The following is a 26184-nucleotide window of genomic DNA, read 5'->3' on the forward strand; positions in this document are numbered from 1 at the left end:
GCAGCTTCCGAACCGCACCTCGTGGAGACATGCAGAAACGGAGGCGTGTAACTCACCCATGGTGGCTCGCCTGGAAGATGGGAAAGATGGGGGAGGACCCGGGTCCCGCTTCCCCGCTGAGCAGCATCGCCTGTCCCTCCGCTGGTCCCAGACCCGTCACCTGGCCGTGCGGAGCCCGAGAGACGCCTGCTTCTTATCACACCCGCACAAACGTCAGTGACACGGGAAGCCACTCTAAGCAGAGGTATGCAGGCCTGTAAGACCCACATTGCGCTTGTCCGTCATCCAAGCAATTCTCCCCCATGAAACATCAGTAGCCAGCCCTCCCCTAGCTCGCCCTGGATGTCAGCGCTGCCGCCTCTCGGAGCACCAGAGCAGGGGCTCCAGGACGACCCTACACATCTGGGGTCCTCTTGGTGGGGTGCGTGTGGTAACGAGCCCAAGAGAACGCACCTCACTGCCAAAGGGGTCCCCAGCCCCCCATCCAGGATTCTGTGTGGCTGCCATCTTTGACGCTCAGCCAGCGTTTGCTGAGGCTCAGACGGTATAGAATCCGCCTGCAATGCAGGAGGCTTGGGTTCGATCCCTGGGTCGGGAAGATCCCCTAGAGAAGGGAATGGCTACCCACTCCAGGATTCTTGCCTGGAGCATCCCACGGACAGAAGAACCTGGCGGGCTACAGTCCATGGGGTCACAAAGAGTCAGATATGACTGAGTGCCTAACACACACACACACACACACACACACACAGTGAACACGCGCGCGCGCGCACACACACACACACACACACACCAAAATCTTGCCACTAACTTAAACGCAGGATTTCCATATGGTCTGGCAATTTCACTCTGTGGTCTGTACCCAAAAGAACTAAAAACAAGAGTTCCAACAAACAGTTATCCCTGAGTATTCATGGCAGTGTTATTCACAACACCCAAAAGGTGGAAATAACCCAGATGTCCATCAACAGATACGTGGAGAAACCAACCGTGGAATAGATACATATGGGGAGATATTGGGCTTCCCCAGTGGCTGAGAGGGTAAAGAATCTGCCTGCAATGCAGGAGACCTGGGTTCGATACCTGGATCGGGAAGATCCCCTGGAGCTGGAAATGGCAGCCCACTCTAGTATTCTTGCCTGGAGAATCCCCATGGACAGAGGAGCCTGGCAGGGCTACAGTCCATGAGGTCACAGAGAGTCGGACACGACTGAATGACTGAGCATAGTACATAGGGAGATATTACTCAGTCATAGACAGGAGTGAAGCCTTGACACATGCTCCAAGGTGGAGGAACCTTGAAAGCAATATGTCAAGACAAAAAAGCCAGACAAACATCACGTATCATATGATCCATAGACATAAATCCATAGAGACCGAACAGAGATTAGTAGCTGCCAGGGCCTCAAAGGAGGAGAGAAAGTGGGGAGAAACTGCTTAATGGGTGAGGGGTTTTGTTCTGGAACGATGTAAATGTCTAAAACGAGACAGAGGACACTATACAAGGCTGTGAGTGTAGTCACGCCACTGAACCGCTCACCCTATCATGCTTAAGAGCACGCCATGTGACTCTCACCCCAATACCTCACTTTTCGTGTAAATCCTGCAACTGACTCATAAACCGACAACCATGTCAGAACGAGCTCCCTTGTCGGCCTCCGCACTCCACCCACCCCTGCAGCTTTCAGGACTGAGTTCCCACTCACCAACCCGGCCTGCAAGCCCTCAGCTCACTCTGGTCCTCTCGCCCCTGCATCCCGCACTACAGCCTGGGCAGAACCTCCCATGAACGTCTTGCCATCGGGTGCCCCTTCCCAACCTCAGCATCCTCGAGGCCCACCAGGAGTCCTCGGTGAAGCCTCCCAGAGACAGCCCACCAGCCACAATCAAGCCCCAGGTCCCTTCAAGAACAAGGGCAAACACTCTGAATCCCCATCACTGCAACTGACACCCTAGACTCTTCAGAGCAACTCCAATAAAAAAAACCCATATGACCTGGGTGTCGACATTTAATCCATGCCAACACTAGGGTAGCAACCAGTACTCTCCCCAGTTTACAGGGGAGTAAAGGAAACGCACCGTCCACAGCATGGAGGGGAAAGTAAATTCTAAAAATTACCCAACCAGCAAGGTGGCCAGAATTCACCCCCAGCTCAGTCCAGCTGCAAACAGTCCCTTAACCCTCTGGGACTCAGCCCAACAACTACCCAGCCCACAACAGGACCTGACAATGAGCTGCTGAATCAGTTTTACGCAAATAAACTCGCAGGGGTTTTCATCTGTGCCCGACAGATCCACACATGGCTGCAAACCCCAGTTCCTTCCGCCTCCCCGGACAACGTCGCCTTTCATGTTTAGCACATTTTCTTCCCTGCAGTCCTTCCGGACAGAGGCGCCACCCTCAAACAAGACATATGAAAATGCTTCTAGATATTAAATGCCCGCAGCCAGGCTTCTGAAAGTGACCTGATTAAATACTTAGCCATAATACCAGTCTAGACTCAATAGATCAAACCTTTCTGGCTCAGGGCAACAGTGGCTGTGTGGCAATTGTGCAAAATAACCCTTATAAATGGAAGAAAGGAAGCCCATTTCTTCTGATTTTCTGGTAAATTGGGGGTTGGAGACTTAATAACACCAGGCCAGTTTACAAGTCAGACAGCGGGCTCCGAGGAGGCCCCCCCGGGGGGCAGAGACCAGCCATCAGCCCAGGGCACGGCTCTGGCAATAAATGAAATGAATCACGGCCAGGGGGATCAATGCCCCCACCCCTGGCCTTCCTTAAGCGCTTTCCTTCCAAGTGGGGCTTGGAGACCACTGCTTCATTCTGTTTTAGGTTTTTGAATCCAGGAACGTCCTCACTCCGTTCATCTTTTATTCTTTCAGCTTCTCCAACAAGCCACTCAACCCAACTCAAAACCTCATACACACAGTCCCCTCTACTGCGATCACTCGTCCTGTCTCTTCTGCTGGGTACCTGCTAGAGGTCCCCCAGGTCTCTATAAATGATACTTGCTCCTGCCAGCGCTCCTAGACTGTCCGGCCCTTGGGTAGGTGCCCAGGGGCACAGTAGATGCCATCACTGTTAGAGAATGCTCACTCCTAGCATCAGTATCGACTTTACTACTAGACATCAGGCAACCCAAGAGCACACACTATGTTTGCCTGGATCTTCAATGAATCCCCAGCACCTCCGAGGGTGTCTGCCATGTAGACTCTGATTCAGAGTCGACTGATGGTGATGAAGGAGGTCTCTCTGGAGGGAAAGAAAGAGATGACCAGACTTCCCTGGTGGTCCAGCAGTTAAGAATCCTTCCAATGCTGGGGGCACGGGTTTGATCCCTGGTCAGGGAATTAAGTTCCCACATGCCACGAGGCACTGCCAAAAAATTAAAAAAAAAAAAATTAAAGTAAGAGATGACCTGCTGAGACACCAACTGGAGAGCAGGCTGCATCAGAAGAAGGTCCCGCGCACACTTCAGGGCCCTCACCGTTGGGAGGGATGGCCGTCCATTAAGCATTGCCTACTCACCTCAAGAAACTGTCCAAGAGACTCCGCGCCACATCCAAATCAAAGAAAAAAGCAAATCAAAGAGAGAGCAAAAACCTACCAGCGATATCACACGCTTGCACATGAGACACCACAGTCTGCAGACACTTCTCTAAAAAGATGATGCAAAACAGACCAGGACACACGGTCTCTGGGCATCACCTTCCTCCCTGAATGAAGACCAGCAACACCTCTGCACCTGTTCCTCAAATGCGTCTGTGCCCAAATGCTCTGAATTGGGGCCGCCATAACAGATGACTGCAAACCTGGCGGCTATGACAACAGGAATCAGTTCTCTTCTAGGTCTGGGAGGCCAAGGGTCCAAAATAAAGGGCGAGGGGAGGGGGGCTCCCCCCTTGCAGCCTCCAGCTCCTGGCAGCCCCAGGCGCTCCTCGGCGGGGTCCCTTGGCTCCTGCAGCTCAACTCTAATTTCTGCCTCTATCTTCATGTGGTCTCTTGGGGGTCTGCCTCTTCTTATAAGGACCAGCCACCTTGAATTAAAGGCCAACTCTAATCTAGAATGACCTCTCCTTAACTAATTGTGCGTGCATGCATGCTAAGCCACTTCGGTCGTTTGCGACTCTTCGACCCTATGGAGCCCGCCAGGCTCCTCCATCCATGGAATTCTCTAGGCAAGAATACTTCAGTGGGTTGCCATGCCCTCCTCCAGGGGATCTTGCCAACCCAAGGATCGAACCTGCATCTCTTGCAGCTCCTGCACTGGAGGCGGATTCTTTACTGCTGAGCCACCGGGGAAGCCCCTTACCTAATTAACTAAGATAATTATATCTCCAGTGACCCTATTACAAATAAGATCACAGTCTAAGGCACTAGGAATTGGGACTCTTTTTTTCGGGGGAGGAGAGGGGACACAATTTAACCCATAACAACCTACATCTTCATCCTAGAAATTGGATTAAATGATCCAGGCAAGATCATGCAAGCATTAGGAATTGTGTTCTCCTTGAGCTAATATGCAAATATATGCAAATACGTACGTGAACCGGTAGTTTTTTGAAGATTAATTTTTTTTCTTTTGTCTACTTTTCCTGGATATCTAAATTCAGACTAAAGCTTATAAGTAGTTGAGAACTGACAGCAAACATCAAGTAATTTATGTGGGAATCCAATGATTCTACTTAACGGCTCTCTAATCTTTAATCTTTTCTTTCTTCTCTTTTTTTTTAAACCAGAAGACAGAGGTACACGAAACAGAGGTGGCTTTGTCACCAGGGACCTATTTTCAGGCTTAATGTGGTGCCAAAGATGGTATTCCCAAGAACTAAGTGATTAGCGGGTGCTGAGCATTTTACACTTCTCTCACTTCTCCTCTCCACATTTATAGCAAGTGGGTACCATTATTATCCCCACTTTACAGATGTGCAAACTGAGGCTCAGAGAGGAGACATAACCAGCCCAAAATCAAACAGGAATCCAGGGGTCTGAATCCAAACCAAGTGGGATTTCAGGGCTGGAAGAATCTCACTGTTACTTAGTTCAATCCCCAGCCTCTATACATACACACACACACACACACACACACAGAGCAGGCACACCCCACATCATACACACATACACACAGAGAGCAGGCACACCCCACATCATACACACATACACACAGATAGCAGGCACACCCCACATCATACACACACACACACAGAGCAGGCACACCCCACATCATACACACATACACACAGAGAGCAGGCACACCCCACATCATACACACATACACACAGAGAGCAGGCACACCCCACATCATACACACATACACACAGAGAGCAGGCACACCCCACATCATACATACATACACACACAGAGAGCAGGCACATCCCACATCATACACACACACACACACAGAGCAGGCACACCCCACATCATACACACACACACACACACACACACACAGAGCAGGCACACCCCACATCATACACACACACACACACACACACACACAGAGCAGGCACACCCCACATCATATTCCTGCCCTGAGAGAGCCCCTCGGAGAGGTTTGCCAGTTTTCCATTCCTGCCTCTGCCTGTACAATTCTAACAACTACTGGTGCACAGCGTCCCTGGAGGCTCCTCAAGAGGGTGCCCACCCTGGCCGGATACATGGCAGTCACATCAGCACTGGCCAGGCTGCCCAGTCCTTGGCAGTCATTCACACCCAGGGCTGCTGCTGGTCACTGATGATGTTTTTACTTGTGATTTAAAACTGCCATGGGGGCAGGAGGGGGAGGCGGGGTAGGGGGAGTGTGGGAGGAAGATTGGATGAAGGCGGTCAACTTCCAGGTATAAGAGCACAACTGGAAGTTCTACTACAGTGCTAGAAGTACCAAGATGTAATGTACAATCTGACAAATGTAATTAATACTGCTGCATGTTATATATGAAAATGGCTGAGAGTGAATCTTAAGAGTTCTCGTCACAAGGAACATTCTTTTTCTATTTTCTTTAATGTTGTATCTAACATGATGTGTGTGTTAGTTGCTCAGCTGTTTCTGATTCTTTGCGACCCTATGGGCAGTAGCCCGCCAGGCTCCTCTGTCCGTGGAATTCTCCAGGCAAGAATACTGCAGTGGCTAGCCATTCCCTTCTCCAGAGGATCTTCCCAATACAGGGATCGAACCCAGGTCTCCTGCTTTGCAGGAAGATTCTTCACCGTCTGAGCCACCAGGGAAGCCCAAAATATAACATGATGGATGTTTAATAAATACTGTGATTATCATTTCATCATGTATGTAGGTTAAATCATTATACTGTACAGCTGAAACTTACATAGTGCTCTATTTGAGCAAACTCCGGGAGACAGTAAAGGACAGGGAAGCCTGGAGTGCTGTAGTCCATGGGGTTGCAAAGAGTCAGACACAACTTAGCAACTGAAAAACAGTGCCAATTATATCTCAGTAAAACTGGAAAAATAAATGGATGGACGGATGGATGGATAAATAGACAGACAGATAAAATGGCCACAGTGTTTTATTCCACTCGTGGAGCTCCCCACTGATGTCATGGGACAGACAGGGCAAAGTCAGCCATCCCCTCCCTGCTCGTGAGGGTTTCCCCAGCTTCTGAGATGAATACGGTACTCATTCCATTCACCAAACCCAACAGTTCAAGAAAATCTCATTCCACTGTTAAAGAGCTGTCTGTACTAAGGGGACCTGGGAGGAAGTGGGGAGGTGAGAGATAAATGTGGAATTAACAGATACACACTATTATATACGAAACAGGAAAACAATACGGACCTACTGTATAGCATATGAAACTATAGTTAATATCTTGTAATAACCTATAATGGGAAAGAATCTGAAAAAGAATATATACGCATATGTGTAACTGAATCACTTTGCTTTACACCTGAAAACTAACACAACACTGTAAATCAACTTCCATTTAAAAATGCTGTCTCCACCTGACATTTTAGGTGGACATTCCTTGACATTCCTTTCACTTGTCATCTTCTCAGAAAAAGGAAAGAATCCGAAGCTTTCCTGCCCTGGAAGCATCCCACGAAGGTTTCCTAATACCATCGCTTCCTCTGGTCTCAGCTGCCCCTTGAGGTTTCGGGTCGTCCATATGGGTATGACCACGACACAAACGCCCCGCCACGTGTGTATTTCAGAAAGGGATTCATGACCTCCCTGCATGGTAAGAAAAGGTAACAAGAAGGGTGAAGTGCAGAAGCTGAACCAGGTAATGTTGGGATTTCACCCAGCTTTGTGTATGTATGTGCCTGGGGATGTCTGTCTGTGCGTGTACACAATTACAAACATTTTAGAGCATAAGCAGAGGGCAAACTAGGCCCAGTGCCCAGGCAGCCGGGCTGTGTGACACAAGATGATGCTGCTGCTTCGTCGCTAAGTCATATCTGACTCTTTTGAGACCCTGCGATCTTGCAGCCTGCCAGGCTCCTCTGTTCATGGGATTTCCCAGGTAAGAATACTGGAGTGGGTGGCCATTTCCTTCTCCAGAGGATCTTCCCGACCCAGGGGTCGAACCTGCGTTTCCTGCACTGGCAGGCAGGTTCTTTACCACTGAGCCACCAGGGAAGCCCTGTGTGACACAAGAAGCATTCATGAAAAAACAAAAAGGAAACAAGACTCAACACCACCATTCTATTTCACCAGGCTGTGATGCAACCGCAACCACGAGATGAAACGTCATTAGGTCGGTGATAAAGGCGGGAAGCCCTGTGAAAATTTTATAAGCCAGCCTAAAGTTTGTGCAGGCTGACACATTTAAAGCAAAGCTGCAAAGCTGCTGCAGATAGTTGCAGGTAAGCGGCGGACTTTGGCAGGTAAATAAAAGACCAATTTTAAGAATGGAAGAATAATGCTACACTACTGATGCCAAGATTGCTGAAACTTTGTCCTTAGGAGACAGTTCCATCCATCCTTCATTCCCAGGGCCTTGCATTCTTCACTCTGAAGGCTGAGTCCACGTTAATCCCACCTTTAAGCGCCTGCCTGTAAATCATAGGCATCGAAGAGGGAAATTGTACAGACAAATGCTTTTGTGCCCTTGACCACATGTGGTCCCCACTGGTAACTACTGGTCAGGTGAGAACTGGAGATTTTATCTTCTGCTCAGTTGGAGGCAACACAGTTGAAGAGGCAGGAATCCTATGGAATTGGGTTTCTGTTAAATCACTTTTTTAAAAAAAACTTTCACTCAAGGTTCCCTTCCCCTTCCCCACACCCAGCACTTCAGAGGCCTCTTGTGTTCATTAAAGCTCTAAAGGGGGCCTGCCAGCGAGGGTCTCCGCCCAGCTCCACACTCAACAGCCCTGACCCCTCAATTAGGAAACCAAGATGATATTGCCCCTTTGGCTCTAAGAGCCTGTGAATTACTACAGAAGTCCCCAACTGCACCAGGGACGGGTTTGGCAGAAGACAGTTTTTCCACGGACTGCGGGCGGTAAGGGGATGGTTTGGGGATGATTCAAGTGCATTACATTTATTGTGCACTTTATTTCCATTATTACTACATCAGCTCCACCTCAGATCATCAGGCATACAACCCCAGAGGTTGTAGGTGCATGCTAAGTCGCTTCAGTCAAGTCCAACTCTTTGTGACCCTATGGACCATAGTCCAGGCTCCTCTGTCCACGGGATTCTCTAGGCATGCACGCTGGAGTGGATAGCCACGCCCTCCTCTAAGGGATCTTCCCAACCCAGGGATCAAATTCAAGTCCCTTACATCTCTCCTGCATTAGCAGGTAGATTCTTTACCATTAATGCCACCAAGGAAGCAGCTGGGGACCTCTGAATTACTATATATAACACAGATAACAAACAAGGACCAACTGTATGGCACAGGGAACTATACTCAGTATTTTGTAATAACCCATTGAAGGAAAAACAATTTGAAGAGAATATATGTGTGTATGTATGCATACGTATATATTTATATACACACGTAGGTATAATGAACCACTGTGCTGTACACCTGAAACAAAAACAACATTGTAAAACAAGTATGAAAAGTGAAAAAGGGGAAAGTGTTCGTTGCTCAGTCAAGTCTGACTCGGTGCGACCCTATGGATGGTAGCCAGCCAGGCTCCTCTGTCCATGGGATTCTCCAGGCAAGAATACTGGAGTGGGTAGCCATTTCCTTCTCTAGAGGACCTTCTCCACCCAGGGATCAAACCCAGGTCTCCCACACTGTGGGCAGATTCTTTACCATCTGAGCTACTAGGGATGGAGTCTAAAATATGACTCAAAGGAACTTACTGACAAAACAGAAACAGACTGTCAGACACAGAGAACAGACGTGTGGCTGCCGGGGCGGGGTTAGCAGTCGCGAACGATTTTATGCAGAATGGATAAACAGCAAGGTCCTCCTGTTTAGCTCAAGGAAATACATTTAATATCCTGTGACAAACCATGCTGGAAAAGAATCTGAAAAAAGAGTGTACACATGTATAACTGAGTCACTTCGCTGTACAGCAGAAATTAACACAACACTGTAAATCAACTCAATGTCAATAAAATAACAGATTTATAAGCTGCACTGAGCCTGGAAAAGCTTGACGGGGGGAGGTAAATAAAGGGTATTTCCAGGCAGACAAAAGAGCATGTGCAAAGGCACTGAGACATGACCAGAACACTCAGGTGGACATGCCAGCACTTGGGTAAGGACGTACCACAGGCACAGTGAGGTCAGCTGAATGAAGCCCCTTTCCCTTCTGTACCTGGGAGTCATCCCCAGCCCCAGTTCCCACACCCGTCTCTCCCTTCCCCCGCCTCTCCAGGCTGATCCTCAAAGCAATACCCCCCCAAGAACAATCTGAAGGAACTTGGCTGCCTGGTCACAGTGCCTGGAAGACCAAACTGTATTCCTGCCTTTGAAAAATGGGCAGTAGAACACACAAGACATTAGAAGGACGTGAAAATAAATCTTGCAAAGTTAATAGAAGCACAGCAATTTGGAAGAAAAATAATCACATTTCCCTCCTGCTAAATCACTATTTGCCCCTGATAAAGTCAATTATGCTAAAGAAAATAAGTTATTATTTTCGGGGGGGGTGGGGGAGGTGGGGAATGGAGTCTTGATAAGTGCCTTGACTCCAGCAAATAAAACTCCAAGAGCGAATGCTTGACTTCCAGTCTTGATGAAGGTCTGTGGGGAGCCTGAACGGTATTTTTAGACATAGATGTTGGGGGTGGGCCATCACACCCCTGGTAATCTGTGCATCTTTGCCAGGACCCGACCTCAAGACTGCTGCTTATCTCTCAGAAAGGAGGACAGGGCAGCCTGGCATGCTGCAGTTCATGGGGTCACAAAGGGTCTGACCCAACTTAGCGACTGAACAACACAGAAGAAACACAGCTGTCACCTGACCACCCGCAGACAGCCCAGGTGCCCGGCTGTATGTCCCACCCCCACTACCGCAGGCTCCCTCCTCTCAACACTCTTGCCCAAAGCACTGCCTTCGGAAACAAGTCTTGCAGGTTTCTAACTTTTCCTCCCAAATATGCGGCAAAGACTTTGCTTCTAACAGCACAGTCACTACAGCAAACAACCACACTAAACCACGCTACGCTACGCTATGCTGCTGCTGCTGCTGCTAAGTCACTTCAGTCGTGTCCGGCTCTTGCGACCCTATAGACAGCAGCCCACCAGGCTCTGCTGTCCCTATGATTTTCCAGGCAAGAGTACTGGAGTGGGGTGCCATTGCCTTCTCCGCTACACTATACTACGCTACAGTAAACAAACACAGAGTGCTGATTAGGAGTTGGGGTGACTCCCAGCGCTCTGCTGATGCCAGTGGGAGCCATCCGGCCCCCAGAAGGACACGTGGCAATGTCTGGACCTATCTTGGGTTGTCACCCCTGAAGGAAGGGAATTGCTAGTGGGATCAACTGACTAGAGGCCAAGGGTGCTGCTAAGTACCCCACAATGCACAGGACCAAAACACAGCCAACCCAGAACGTCACTAGTACCCAGATCACAGAAACCCGCTTGGCATGAATTCGCCCACTTAAGCCTTGAGCAACTCTGTGAGGCAGAAACTACTATCATCCACAGTCGACGGGCAAGGACAAAGGCACGGAGGGGCTTCAGAGCCCCCAATGCATCGCAACCCAGGACCCCATCCTGGCTCAGACAGGGCTGCCTCCCCTCCATGGACCTTCTTTGCAGTGATGTCACTGAACACTCGGGGCTTCCCTGACAGCTCAGCTGGTAAAGAATCCTCCTGCAATGCAGGAGACCCTGGTTCGATCCCTGGGTCAGGAAGATCCGCTAGAGAAGGGATAGGCTACCCACTCCAGTATTCTTGGGCTTCCTTGTTGACTCAGCTAGTAAAAATCTGCCTGCAAGGTGGGAGACTTGGGTTCAATCCCTGGGTTGGGAAGATCCCCTGGAGAAGGGACTGGGCACCCACTCCAGTACTCTGGCCTGGAGAATTCCATGGACTGTATAGTCCATGGGGTCGCAAAGCATCGGACAGGACTGAGCGACTTTCACTGTCACCATCACTGAATATTCCAGGGACAAGGCTATGGGCTTCGGGCTGGTCCCCTCCCCCACAGGGCAGGGGCAGCTGCTCCAAGTCTCTAACCAGGCAGCAAGGACTAGGATCGTGCTCCTGGATCCATCAGCCCAGAATGTGCTGTATGGGGCTCGGGTTGATGAAATTAAGAGGGAAACCAGTGTGCTGAGATGGTTGGATGGCATCACCAACTCGATGGACATGAGTCTGAGTAAACTCCAGGAGTTGGTGATGGACAGGGAGGCCTGGCGTGCTGCAGTCCACGGGGTCTCAAAGAGCAGGACACGGCTGAGCGACTGAACTGAACTGAGAGTGCTGTGAGCTTGGGGGACGGAGGCCTCTGGTCTCTTCCATCCTGGCTCCCTGACCCCGGGGCCTTCTTGCCCCCTGCCCAGGCTCTCCCCCTGTTGCCCCCCTCCTCATCCCTCAAGACTCCTGGGCCCTTGGGGCTGAGCACCATTCTCACTGGGGCCCCAGCCCTCAGCCCCAGGCTGGGAAAAAGGGGACAGAGGGACAGAAGGGATCAGGAGGCAATGCCAGGAGGGGAGACTCCATGGAACTAAGGCAGGAAATTGCAGATGGTGCCCCAGGGCCAGCCAGGCAGCCGGCAGGACAGAAGTGCAGCAGGAAATGAGGTCAAGAAGGCTGGGGAGGGTGTCTTAAAGGATGCCCTTTCCACGCAAGTGGCAGCCACCATGGTCTCAGAAATCCGATCAGAGATCCCAAGAGCTGGGCTGGACACACCTCAGGGCTCAGACGACACAGTCTAAGACAAACTGAACGAGTTAGTTTAGGCATGGAGAAAAAATCAAACAGATCTACATCCTTGCAATCCCCAAAGCCCCAAAGACCGCAGAGTTTTGGGTAAGTCACTTAATGGCAAGAATCCAGCAGAGATGAGACATAGGGTAACTCTGGATCCTCAGTGTCTAAGAACAAAGCTGGCAAGTAAACAAGAAGGAAGGAAGAGAGGGAGGGAGGGAGGGAGGAGCTGTACCATTTTCTTCTCTGGCTAATCTCCCTGTGGCTGGCGACGGCCGCGTTCACCCCTGAAGCGGGGACACACTTACTCCGTGACTACGTCAGAGCTCAGCCCTACACTCAGGTTCAGCTGCCCAGCTGAGCAGATCATTCAGAATGCTCAGCTTCCCAGAAGGCTAATCAATTATCAGAAAACCTATCGCACGTAAAATAAAAGTTACAAAACTTGATGAAAAGTAAAAGCTCACACAGTCCTCTTTCTATTAAAGAGTGATGAAAACCATCTCCAGATACTGCCCATGTTCTCTATAATAAGTGAACACCAACACAGCAAGCGAATCCGCGTGGTGCTCCTTCCCGGGGCAGGCTCTCTGCACGCGTGATCTGGGGGGCTCCTCCAGGGCGGCTGACAGGCAAGCACAGGCTCTGGGACTCTCCCAGTGCCCAGGTGCAGGCTCTGAGGTCAGGGAGGTGGAAAAGGCTGCACGAGGTGTAGGGCCCAGACCTGAATCCCAGACCTTCTGACTCTTGGTCCAAGGTTCTTTAATATCCCACACCACCAGTCCCCTCACTTCACTTTAAGTTACTGTAGTTCTGACCAATCCACCCATCCAGCCCTTTTCAGCGCCCAAAGAGTCACAAAGACAAGAGCTACTTCAGAAAATGCAGATTCGTTCACTGCAGCAGTCTTCACAGCAGCCAAGACAGGGAAACAACCTCAACGTCCATCGACAGATGAAAGGATAAAGAAAGGGTGGTGTACATATATACACATACAAATACAATGAAATGCCACTCAGCCATGAAAAGAAAGAACGAATGAAATAATGCCACCTGCAGTAACATTCAAAAAATGAAGATCATGGCATCCGGTCTCATCACTTCATGGCAAATAGATGGGGAAACAATGGAAACAGAGACAGATTTTATTTTCTTGGGCTCCAAAATTACTGCAGATGGTGACTGCAGCCATGAAATTAAAAGACACTTGCTCCTTGGAAGAAAAGCTATGACCAACCTAAGCAGCATATTAAAAACCAGAGACATTACTTTGCCGACAAAGGCCCATCTAGTCAGAGCTATGGTTTTTCCAGTGGTCATGTATGGATGTGAGAGTTGGACTATAAGGAAAGCTGAGCACTGGAGAATTGATGCTTTTGAACTGTGGTGTTGGAGAAGACTCTTGAGAGTCCCTTGGACTGCAAGGAGATCCAACCAGTCCATCCTAAAGGAGATCAGTCCTGGGTGTTCATTGGAAGGACTGATGCTGAAGCTGAAACTCCAAGACTTTGGCCACCTGATGCGAAGAACTGACTCACTGGAAAAGACCCTGATGCTGGGAAAGATTGAAGACAGGAGAAGGGGACGACAGAGGATGAGATGGTTGGATGGCATCACTAACTTGATGGACGTGAGTCTGAGCAAGCTCCGGGAGTTGGTGATGGACAGGGAAGCAGTCCATGGGGTCACACAGAGTTGGCCATGACTGACTCTGGACTGAGCACTGAGCAGTAATACAGATGGACCTAGAGACTGTCACACTAAGTGAAGTAAGTCAGAAAGAGAAAGACAAGTATGTGTTACCACTTACATGTGGAATCTTAAAAAATGGTACAAATGAACCTATTTGCAAAAGAGAAACAGAATCACAGACACAGAAAGCAAATGTATGGTTACCAAAGGGGAAAGCTGTTGTTGTTTAGTTGCTAAGTCATGTCCCACTCTTTGTGACCCCATGGACTGTGGTCCGCCAGGTTCCTCTGTCTATGGAATTTTCCAGGCAAGAATACTGGAGTGGGTTGCCATTTCTTCCTCCAGGGGATCTTCCCGGACCAAGGATCAAACCCTCAACTCCTGCACTGGTAGGTAGACTCTTTACAACTGAGCCACCAAAGGGGAAAGGAGGGGTGGATAAATTAGGACCCTGGGATTGGCAGATACAAACTACTCTATATAAAACAGATAAACAACAACAGCCTACTATATAGCACAGAGAACTATACTCAACATCTGATAATAAACTATAATGGAAAAGAATCCAGAAAAGAATATATGTATATATACACACACACACATATATACATCTATGAAACTGAAGCTGTACTTTGCTGTACACCTGAAACTAACACAACATTGTAAATCAACAATACTTCAATTTACAAAAAAAATGATTCCACTCTTATAAGGAAACAAACGCTAACACTTTAAGGCAGACACAGCTCTCAGCAGGCTTTAGTAAACATCTTCTTAAGCCAGAAGACTTCAACAGACCCAGGAATGGGGTCTGGAGATGCTAAGAACATTTTAGGGTGGTGAGAATGGGAACTGCCAACAAATATGAAGATGACCAATTTAGAAGGCAGCTTTCTTTACATGTTCACGGGCCCACTGCCCCTGCCCCAGGACCCTTCCGGGTTAAGTATACAAAGAACATCCTGAAATCCTATAGGGCTTAAGTAGTGGAACACACATTAAAAAAAAAGGCAGTAACTGCCCCCATTCACATCCCTTCACATCTTTGTAGGGGTCTGGCCATCTGTTCTGCCACAAGACTGTTAGGGACTAAAAGGTGTGAGATCTTACAATCCAGTGTTCAATGCCCGTATTTCTAACCGGTCCACCACAGTTTGTGCTGACCCATGGAAAATACGTATTTATAGGAATACGTGGAGGAGACCCACCTCGTCCTCCTCCTTCGGGACACACAGCAGGACTGCATCTCTGAGTCCCACGTGCTGGCCAAGGACGGAGCTCTGAACACAAGAGTGTGAGCAGAAGTGTGGGTACCAGTCCCGGCCAGGAAGAAATCTCCTGTGACTGTCCCGCATCTCTGTCTTCCCCCATCCACAAGTTAAAAGGCAAGATGCTGCAGAGGGCAAAGTCACAGGATAGAAAAAGCCTTAGTCCCTGAACTAGCAGACGGAACAGAGCCCCTGGGTCCCCTCCCCATCCCTACTTGGACTGTGACATGAAGAAAAAAGGAACTTTCATTGTATGAAGCCAGCAAAACGCTGGGGCTGTTTGTTACAGCAGCTGGCCAACCCTAATTCAGAACAGAAATCACAACAGTTACATGTGTACCTAAAAGTGTACTTAACGTATCCACGTTAAGTTACTCAAGAAAGCATATAAAGTTTGTATCACACTCCTCAGGACAGGCAGGAGCAAATAGGAACAGAAAATGGGCCAGGAAAAAAGACAAGAGTAACATTTTTGATGAGAGATTTATGCCTGGAAGCTTCAGGGATCTGCCCTGGGAACCCATAGGAACTCAGGCTACTGGTCTGACCTCAGTGTGAGCACTAAAATTGTAGGGAAGCCATGAAACACCTCTCCCCATCCTCCACTCACAGCTCCCAACCAGCAGGGGGTGAGAAGCAATGGGATCCACAGTGCTTTGGTCCCCCAGTCAGACTGGGGGCTCACTAGAGTAACCCAAGCCTTCACAATCAATAACAAAAGGAACTAACCTTTGCCAAGCACAGCCCAGGGGCCAGGTTTGACGGGGGCTCTCTTTATCCCCAGAACTGCCCAAGGAGGTTGGCGTGATCACCAATTTTTACAAAGGAGAAAGCTTAAGGCAAACAATTCAGCCAAGTCACTTGGCTAGGAGGAGATGGAGCTGAGATGCAAAGAGGAATCTCTCCTACCCCAAACCTGTGATCTCTTGGCACACACCGCATGCTGAAAGAAAACATCTTTTTCTCCTTCAGGCACCCAGATGAAAATCTAACAAGCTGACAGGCATCTGTCTGGGGTGAAACCATCTGCCTTTTGAAGGCAGAGAGTGCCTCTGTGTATGTACATGCAGCAGCCCACCGGCATGCAGGTAGGTGGATGACTGCAGAGTCTTGAGTCAACACGGAGCTTATACTCGATCATCCAGACGATCTGCCAGAAGCAACCCCCTGCCCTGGCCCGTTAGCTACCGAGATCAAAGCGCCCCACGAGCACCCCGGGGCCACTGCAGGCTGTGCCTGCGGTGACTGTTGGCAAAGCCAGCCTCCTGGTCCGCAGAGTGAAGAGCAGCCCCAGGGGTTGTCTGCTGGGCCAACGTGAATGAGCAACTCAGGTACCAAGGGCCTCCTCGCCATCATGGGAGACCTGGGATTCTGGATCCAGCGTGGCCTGGCCACTCTATTCAAGCCACAAAAACACAGTTGGTAAGAGACTAGAAACAAACCTAAGGGGGATGTCTCAGCCTCCTGATACTCAGCCAGGTGAGTACAGGCAGGTGGCACTTGATGAGTCACCCTTCTAAACCCCCCCAGGCTGTGAAGCACCACACTTCAAACCTACACAGCTTCCTTTCAGGTCCCAAATGACGTGGTGTTAATGTCCTGTCCATAATTTGATAGCAAGGAATTTCCACGTCTAACACAGAAACTAACTAGAGTCCTGAACCAGATTCTGTGAGCCTTGTGTCCAAAGGGGGGGTTTCCACCATGAGCGCCCACCTCCCACCTCTCACCTCCCAGGGGTCCACCCAGTACTGGGGACCCACAAGCTTACAGAAAAAGTCACCCAGATGGTGACCCCCCAAAGACAGAGTGAAACATAAGAGGAAAAGCCTTACTGTCGTGATAATCACACTGTCAGGGGCTGTGTCCCCCAAAACTCAAAGGTTGAAGCTCAAACCCCAATATCTCAGAATGTGGCAGGATATGGAGACCAGGTCTTTAAATAAGGGATTAGGGCAAAATGAAGTCATCAGGGTGGATTCTCATCCACGAGAGGGGGTCTTTATAAGAAGAGATTAGGACAGACACACACACAGAGGGGGACCATGTGAGGACACGGCGAGACCTGCAAGCCAACAAGAAGTCCCGGAAGGAGCCAGCCCCTCTGCATCCTGGACCCCCGGCCCCCAGAACCGGGAGATAAGAAATTCCTGCTGCTTAAGCCACCTAACAGTGTGCTCTGGAAGGCAGCAAACCAAGTCATCCCCCTGCCCCGTATCCGCAGGGGACTGGTTCTAGGACACAGATACCAAACTCCGTGGATGCGCGAGTCCGTTGTGTGAAATGGCACCCCCTCCACACCACGTTCCTCTCTGAGGATGACCCCAGGACACTGAGTGAGTCTGAAAAGTGAGCGTCTGGGTGAGCCGTCGGCCAGCGGTGTAGCACCATGTACCTCCACACCGTCACGCTGCCTCCAGCCTCCCACTCCAGGATCTTCCCTTCAAGCTGGACTTCTGGCCCTTCCCTGAGCAAACCCGACTATTTCACCAAATCCATCAGCAACGCCCCTCCGCCCAGCACCCAGCCCGGCTCATCTCCCAAATTACACCAAGGTCTCCTCCAAGGGTGCACTGCAGTGAGGGAAATGCAGATTCCAAGGCCAACGACACACCGCTCAGACTGGGGGAAACAGACACCACGTATCCGTAAGGATGCGGAGAGACTGGCTCTCACGCACACATGCATGCACACACACGCACCTGCACACCTTCATACACATGCACACACGTGCACACGTGCACACACACACATGCAGACACGCGTGTGCACACATCTTCACATACACACACAAGCACACACCCATGCACGTGCACAAACATGCACATACACACACAGCTGGTGGGAATGTAAAACGGCATAGCCACTGGGGGAAAGTCTGGTGTTAATAGTTTCTTAAAAAGTCAAACTACCACACAATTCAATAATTGCCCTCCTGGGACTTCCCTGGCAGTCAAGCGCTTAAAGACTCTGCGCTCCCAATGCAAGGGGCACAGGTTCAATACCTGGTCTGGGAACTAAGATCCCACATACTGCACAGTGTGGCCAAAAAATTTTTAAAAATTAAAAACAAACAAAACACAATTGCACTCCTAGGCATTTACCCCAGACGATGGAGATTTCCGTTCACACACACAAGAAAAAAAAACAAAAACCTGTGCATGAGTGTTCACAGCAGCTTTACTCATTATAGCCAAAACCAGACATCCTTCAACGAATGAATGGTTAAACCATCTGTGGCACGTCCAACACCACGGGACACTACTCAGCAAAGAAAAGGAACAAATCGTTGATGCACAGAGCAACCTGGTGACTCTCTGGAGAATCATGCTGAAGGTAAAAGGCAATCCAGAAAGGTTACATACTCAAGATCCCATTCACATAACATTCGTGAAATTACAAAACTGCAGAAACAGAGGACTGATTAACGATTGCCAGGGATTATGGGAGAGGGAAATGGGTGGGGGGTGTGGAAACAGAAGGACCATAGGAGGGGCCCCGGGGGGGATGGAGACGCTCTGTATCTTCAACGTCAACACCCAGGTTCTGACATCGTGTCAGAGTTTTACAAGATAGAACCTTGGGGAAAACTGGCAATGCATACATGGGGGTCTCTGTATTACTTCTTACAACTGCTGTGTTTGTAATTATATAAAAATCCAAAGTTTAATGAAGACAAGAGGGAGAGGAAGGAGGGGAGAAAGGAGAGAAGGAAGCGAGGAGAAAGAGAGAGGAGAGACAGACCGAGACAGAGAGAGGTCACAGGGGCCCTTAGGCACAGGCACTTGGCTCTGGGCTGCACCAGCTCAGGACTCACCACTATTTCCTTCTCCGTGTTCTCACTACCTGCATCCTCAGAGGTCACAAGAACACAAGCGAAAGAACAATTCCCACACCCTCAGGCAATCCTGATAACACTCTGCTATTCTGGGCCAACCCTGGCACAACAATACATTTAAAATGTGTATAATGTTTCCAAAGTAAAATCAGGTTTGCAGAAATATAATACGTTCTAAGTTTTGTTTTTCTGCAACTCCAGTGAATAAAAATGTCTGCATTTCTATTTACTTACGATCAAATATAATTTTTCATCCCCCAAAGTAGCAGCTTGCTTGCTATTCCAGGCAACATGAGGGATCTCTCTGCAGCTTCCACACTCCCAAACTTATTGGAATACTACCCTATTCCTAGCAATTACCATTGCTTAGAGCTAATCTGAATACACACGTCATAATCTCTATTATCAAGCAAATGTCACACTCCCTAGTAGAAAATTAACTTTGGAAGAAGAGCCTTCCTTCAGCCACCGTGACTGTAGAAACCAAAGAGGAAATCATTTGTCACCACATTTCTAAACTGCAATTTATTAAATAAAAAAAATTACTAAAAGCGTTGCTCCATGGAGCGCCTCGCTTATCTCAAATGCTGACCTCAGAGCTTTGTGCTCTGAGGACACTATCTCAATGAATCCCCACCAGTCTCTGCGGAAGGCAGGCTTGAGTCCACTTTCCAGATGAGGAAACTGAGGCTAAGGAAGCAGGAATCATTTGCTCAAGGGCCATATGACAACTAAGACCCAGGAGTTAAAGATGTCTCCGTGCCAATACCCACATTCCCTGTTTGAGTTCAGCCTGGAGTGAAGAGCGAAGGACACAGAGAGGTCAACCTGCCTCCCGGCAAAGCTAAGCCCAGAAAGAGAACCCAGTCTCACCGGGGCTGCTCACCACACCACCTCCATTCACGCCCTACTGCTGCCATAACCCATCACCACGCCCTTGGCAGTTGAAAACCACCCACATTTATTATCTCACTGTGCCCCAAGTCAGACGCCCAGTGTTCCTGGGTCTCAGAGCCAAGGTGCTGGCCAGCTGGGCTCTCACAGAAGGCTCTGGGATGAATCTGCTTCTGGGCTTATTTGGAGTGTTGGCAGAATCCAGCTGTGGTTGCAGGACTGAGGTCCCCGTTTCCTTGCTGGCTGTCAGCTGAGCCACCCTGAGCTCCCTGCAGTCCTAGCAAGTGGGCCCCTACATCTCTGGGCCAGCAAGGGGGCATGGAGCCCTTCCCAGGCTCGGAACCTGAGTCCACTTCCCCCACATCTTTCTACTGTGAGCAGTCAGAGAAAGTTCTCTGCTCAGGGCACCCAGGTGTGCAGCTGCTGTTCAGTCGCCAAGTCGTGTCCGACTCTCTGTGACCCCACAGACTGCAGCACACTAGGCTCCCCGTCCTCCACCATCTCCCAGAGTGTGCTCAAACTCAAGTCCATTGAGTCGGTGATGCCATCCAACCATCTCATCCTCTGTTGTCCCCTTCTCCTCCTGCCCTCAGTCTTTCCCAGCATCAGGGTCTTTCCCAGTGGGTTGACTCTTCACATCAGGTCAGAGTATTGGGGCTTCAGCACCAGGTTGAGTAACTCAGGACTAATCAACCCATTTCAAGGTTCGTAACCAAAACCACACCTGCCAAGTCCCTTCTGTCATGTCACACATCATATTCATAAGTCTTGGGGATTAGGGCGTGGATATTTGGGCAGGGGGCAATATTCTGTCTCCCACACCATCCAGGAGATGTGAGCCCACCATCCTCAGAAAACTTCTCAGATCAAATACAAGGCTTAGTGAATTCTTATAAGGCAAACACCATCAGCTTGAGAATTAGAACGTTGCATCTTTTCACCTCATCTTAGCAACTGGAGCCACATGAACACAATTTTACGGGTGTTGGGACGTTACGACTCAACTTAGTTGGGGGGTGATGGAAACGTTCATCTGGCCCAACCCCTCAGTGTGACTGAGTTAGGTCGAAGTTCATGCCTTGTGTTAATAAACCAGTCTGTAAATACTGACCCACCAAACTCACGTCCAAGGGGAGAAACGAACAGCTGGTCAATCGCACAGATGACCATCGCCACCCCCCAACCCCATGAATCCCGGGGGTGCCGGGATTTCCTGCCTTTGCTGAGGAAGCAAGAGATCAGCTGTTTACTCCTTTCCTGACTTTACAGAATAAATAAATAACTGAAGTGTCTCACTTACAAACAATGCTTCTAACAGAACCCAAGTACTTGCAGACAATGAGCTGTGATTCATGTTTGCAAATGAGATAACAGTTTTACCATTTTCCCTCTCCGCGTGATCTATTCACAGGCCAAGTCGCTGGAAGCACAGCCCACCCACAGACCCAGCAGAGTACATCTAGGGAGACACAGTCCTGTCATGAGGCTCTGGCCAAAAAAGTTTTGTGCTTTGTGAAGGGGCTCTCCAATCGTGTTCCCTTAGGCAGAAAGAGCCAGTCAGCTCATGGAAATGGATTCCTACATCCAGCACTTCCATCTTCCCAGCCAGCCCAGGCCCTGAGAACCAGGGGACCCCCTCCCTGGGCAACTCCCAGACAGGAGGGGAGCCTGGCTCAAGCACCCTTGGCCTCCCCCTGCCCCAAATCGGGAGTTCTAAGCATGCATGCCCTCCTTGACAGAAGGTCTTTAAAGCTCCTGCTGCTGCTCAGAGTTGGGTTGTCTTGTCATCTTCTCCTGGTGACACTAAGTAGAACGGCCCCCTCCTGGTCCCCTGCCTGATCGCCACTCACATCCTTCCCGGAACTGCCTCCAAAACCAGCCAGGAAACTTTTCTTTGAAACTTTTCAACTTGGGAGTTTTCTTCAAACCAAAGTATGAGCCCAAGGTGTGACATCAGAAGGCAGTGCCATACATGCATGCTAAGTCACTTCAGCCGTGTCTGACTCTTTGCAACCCTAAGGACTGTAGCCCAGCAGGCTCTTCTGTCCATGGGATTTCTCAGGCAAGAATACTGGAGTGGATTGCCATGCCTTCCTCTAGGGGATCTTCCCAACCCCGAAATTAAACCTAGGTCTCTTGCATCTCCTGCATTGGCAGGCGGGTTCTTTACCACTGAGCCACAAAAGCTTCCAGAAGGCGTGTGCCTTACTGCAGAAAGGACACAGCCACGGTCATGCCCAGAGCCGCCTCCCCAGTGGGCAGACCTTGCTCCCTCTGCTTGTGAATGTTCCCTTTGGTCTCGAGACACAAGCCACTATTCAGCCATCTACACCTACAGGGTGCACATTGACACCATCCAGGTCACCCTGGGAACCAAGAGGATCAAGGTGGCTTAAAATATGGCATCCTAGGATCAATGTGCACACCTTACTATATTTAAAGTGGATAGTCAACATGTCCTACTGTGTAACACAGGGAACTCTGCTCAACATTATGTGGCAGCTTGGATGGATGGGGAGTTTGGGGGAGAAAGGATACGTGTATCTGTACGGCTGAGTCACTTTGCTGTGGACCTGAAATATCACAACATTGTTAATCAGCTAGACTCCAATATAAAACACAAAGTGTAAAAAAAAAAAAGGTATCCTAAAGAGAAGCCCCTTCCCCATCACCTGGTGGGGGGCTGGGGGAGTTGACCATAAATGAGTTCTAGAGCCACCACCAGGGTTTCAGTGGCACTCATCTGTCCTCAGCCTCTGTGAAAGGAGGGGGACAGTAAGCAGACCCCACCACACAGGATGAGGGGCCAAGTTCCGAGCAGGACGGTGGTCTCTGCCTGTCTCTCCCCAGAGCTCCAGCTCCTCCTTCGTCTCTCAGGGCAACGTTCCCCGACGGTCAACCCTCAGCCCTCACCTTAAACACAGCATCCCAACAGGCTCCCCACAGCCCAGACCGCCCCAGCCCAGGTTGCAGTTGCCCCAGCAGGAAACTCCACACCCCCCAAACCTCCCTCACCCAATGCAGAAGGATGGGGTTATTTCTATGGGTCTGAAACCACCTGAATGCACACAGGATGCCACTTAGAAGTTTAGAAACAGAGCTGCCATCGGAAAGCCCAGCTCTGTTGGGCTGTTGACATTTGTAAACAAGCCTGAGTCTCAGATGCCTGAGTCTCTAAAAGGCGGTGGGAAGAGAATTCAGTCACTGTGGTCCTGAAACAGGGCCACTCCTGCACTAAGACAGCGCGGGCCCAGAGGGGACCTTGGATTGTCCCGGTGCCCACTCTGCATCTCTGGCATCTTGTAGATAAGCCACTGGCATCACAGAAAGAAAAGAGAGTGCCCTGGGGACTAGCACCACCCAGAAAGCTTCGCAGTAGTGGGAGGCCTGAACCAGACCAGCAGCCGGAGTGAGAAGACACTCTTGATGACCACACTGCAAAGGTTCAGAGCCGCAAGGGCAGGGCAGGCAAGGGACTGGGAACCCCAGGGAAGCATCCCCTGCCTTCTGAGGGAGGCCCAGGTCAGGCAGAGTCCAGCGTGGCTGAGGAGGTGGTCTAGGGTTCCCACTTTGGACCCTGGAGCAGGAGGAAAGAGACTGAAAACCAACTAGGAAGCTATGGAGCTGGGGGATCAGCGCCAGCCCAGACAGAAGCCTTGGGTGGGTAAGTCAAGAGAAGGCAGGAACCCACAGGCCCCGGCAGGCCAGGCGGCCAGGCCCGCCAGGAGGGCTGCAGGGCGCACGCGGCCCAGGGGGCTGTTTGTTTGGCCCTTAAGGAAAGTGTCCGTCTCTGGAATGTATGTGTACTTGGTCAGAAATGTAAACTTGCAACCAGACTCCCCTCACTCCCCTCAGCAAACGACAAAGAGCCGCGGAGCCAAAACCGGTCCCGCCCTTCCCAACCCAGCTCGGAGCGCTCGGCTGCGGTCCCCAGGGTCCCGGGCCGTCCAGGGCAGGACCACCGAGCTGCCGGGCCGTGCGATGGGCCGCCCCGGGTCGCACGGGCCACCTCCTCCCGCCGCCCCCCCAGAGGAGAGCACAGTTCTCTGCTCCGTGATCGCTGCAACTCGAAACGGTCCACCCGGGAGCCCCAGACCCTGAGCACAACTTCACCCGAAAAGCAAAAAAAAAAGAAAGAAAGGCGCGGCTGAACAATGTCCCCGGGGGCCTCCAGGCCCGGTCCGGCCCAGCTGGGATCGGGGAGTCCAGGGGCAAGCCCCGGGAGGCTGGAGAGCTCGGCCGCCGCGGTGCCCGTCCCGAGAGCTGGGTGTCGGAGGGGACACCCTCGGGACGTGACACAAACCGCCGCGTTCCCCCCAAACACACACACACCCGCGTGTCCCCGGCCCGGCTCGCGCGGGCTCCGGAGCGAGCGCGGGGAAGGCGTGCGCCCCGGGCGCCGAGTGGGCAGTGCCCGCCGACGGGAGCGCGATCGGACCCCTTGGGCAGGGGTGGAGGGCTGGGGACGCGGGGCTCCGGGCGCCGCGATCACTCCGCGTCCCCGCCCGGACCGCCGGCAACAGGCTCCCGGGCGCGCCCCCGGCGGCCCGGAGCCCCGCGCGCGGCGCGCGGAGGTGCTCACCCACGCCGTATTTCTCCTCGCGCTTGGTGGGCACCCAGCGCGTCATGCTGCCGCCCGCGCCCCCCGCGCCCAGGCCGCCGCCGCTGCTCCAGGAAACTCCGCGCCTAGGCCGCCATTTTCCATCCCTCTCGGGCCGCGGCAGGATGGGTGGAAAAAGTTTGCGGCGGAGGCGGTGTCATGTGGGACGGGGCGGGCGGGGCGTCGCGGGCCGGATGGGAAAGGCCGGGAGCGCCGGCGGGAGGCGGGCTGGTGGCAGGAGGCGGCGGGCGGGGAGCCGCGCGCGCGCCCTCGGCCCCCGGGGGCCCTGCCCCGCGCGCCGCGCCCACGACCCCCACCCCCAGAGGAGCGCCCCCCGCAGGGGCTGCCGTCTCCTCCTGATCTGCGGGGCTTCTGCGAGTCGGGGTGCCCTCCCGGGGGCTGGATCTCATACACCCAGAAAGGGGGTGCACCCTGGCCGGGAAGCGGGCAGGGAGAGCCTTGGCACTTCGTGAAACTTCTACAGCAGGGAGGTCAGACCGATTCCCAGTGATGTAAGGTCCCCCCCCCGCCCCCCGCTCCCCGCCCCTGGCTTGGGGGAAAGGCCTGGAGCTGAACAAACCAGCAGGATCCCTGGGAGGAGCCTTCCCTTCCCCTGAGCGCGTGGTTCATTCATTATTCATTTGGCAAAAGTTAACTGAGCACCTACCCAGTGCCCGGTGCGCTGAGCACCAACTAGCCAAGCTGGGGGTGGGGAGGTGATGGGTAGAATAACAAGAGATAGGTCGGCTCCTAGTGCTTGGGTGGAGACACCCAAGGAGTGGGATGAGACTGTGCAGTGCTGGCGGTGGGGGGCTGGGGGCCGCTGGGGGGAGGGTACCTCTTGCTGGACTGTGGAGTGAGTGCATTGACCCAGAGACCTCAGCCTCCTTTGGTCCCAGAAGCCTCTGCTAGCTGAGTAGGCTGGAGTGGGGAACCGGAGACAGGGTGCTAACCTGGAAAGGAAACCCCAGTTCCGGCCTGGAGCAGACACACTGGCCTCTTAGGAACTTGGCCTTCACTCTGCTAAGCGTCCTCAGGCTCTTGTGTTTCCCGCACCAGTAGAAGATTGGGCCTTCAGATTTTCTTCAAGTTAAAACAACACACACACATTTCTTTTTACCGTAATTTCAGAAAAGAATAGAAAGATCAAAACCCAGAAAAGGAGGAAGGAGACAGCCTCAGGGTGGAATACACGTGGTGTCATGGAATATTAACTCATACCCCCAAGAACCACTGACGACGGCAGTAGACCCGGGAGTCTTCAAGAATTTTTTCTTTTTTTTCTGGCTGCCCCAGGTCTTAGCTGCAGCATGTGGGATCTAGTCCCCTGGTCAGGGGTTGAACCCCAGCCCCCTGCATGGAGAGCTTGGAGTCTTAGCCACTAGACCCCCAGGGGAGTCCCAGCCTTCAAGGATTGGAGGAAGGACGGTAAAAAGATTGGAAGGCTCCATGGGGTAGGGACAGTGCTGAGTGGGGGAGCTCGGGGAAGGGGCTGGTAGGGCCTGGGGAAGAGGGGGAAGGCCACCATCCTGATGTAGAGAATGCCTGTCACCTGCCTTCCCGGGCCACTTTGAGACAGGGA

At 51.3% G+C, this 26184-nt stretch overlaps 1 protein-coding gene across 3 annotated transcripts in view; it reads right to left on the bottom strand.

The window, feature by feature from the left end:
- The window catches only part of DOCK1 (dedicator of cytokinesis 1), a 556115-nt gene extending 531192 nt beyond the window's left edge, over nt 1-24923 (bottom strand). For all 3 annotated transcript variants that reach the window (XM_081533032.1, XM_081533022.1, XM_081533018.1), the window contains exon 1: nt 24585-24923. In XM_081533032.1, coding sequence (XP_081389158.1) covers nt 24585-24630 — 46 coding nt within the window. In that variant the 5' untranslated portion in view covers nt 24631-24923. The remainder of the gene's footprint in view (nt 1-24584) is intronic.
- Between the last annotated feature and the right edge of the window lie 1261 nt (nt 24924-26184).

The sequence above is a fragment of the Giraffa tippelskirchi genome, chromosome 2 (assembly GCF_054371585.1).
Source record: "Giraffa tippelskirchi isolate mGirTip1 chromosome 2, T2T-mGirTip1v1.2.pri, whole genome shotgun sequence".
Lineage (NCBI taxonomy): Eukaryota > Metazoa > Chordata > Mammalia > Artiodactyla > Giraffidae > Giraffa > Giraffa tippelskirchi.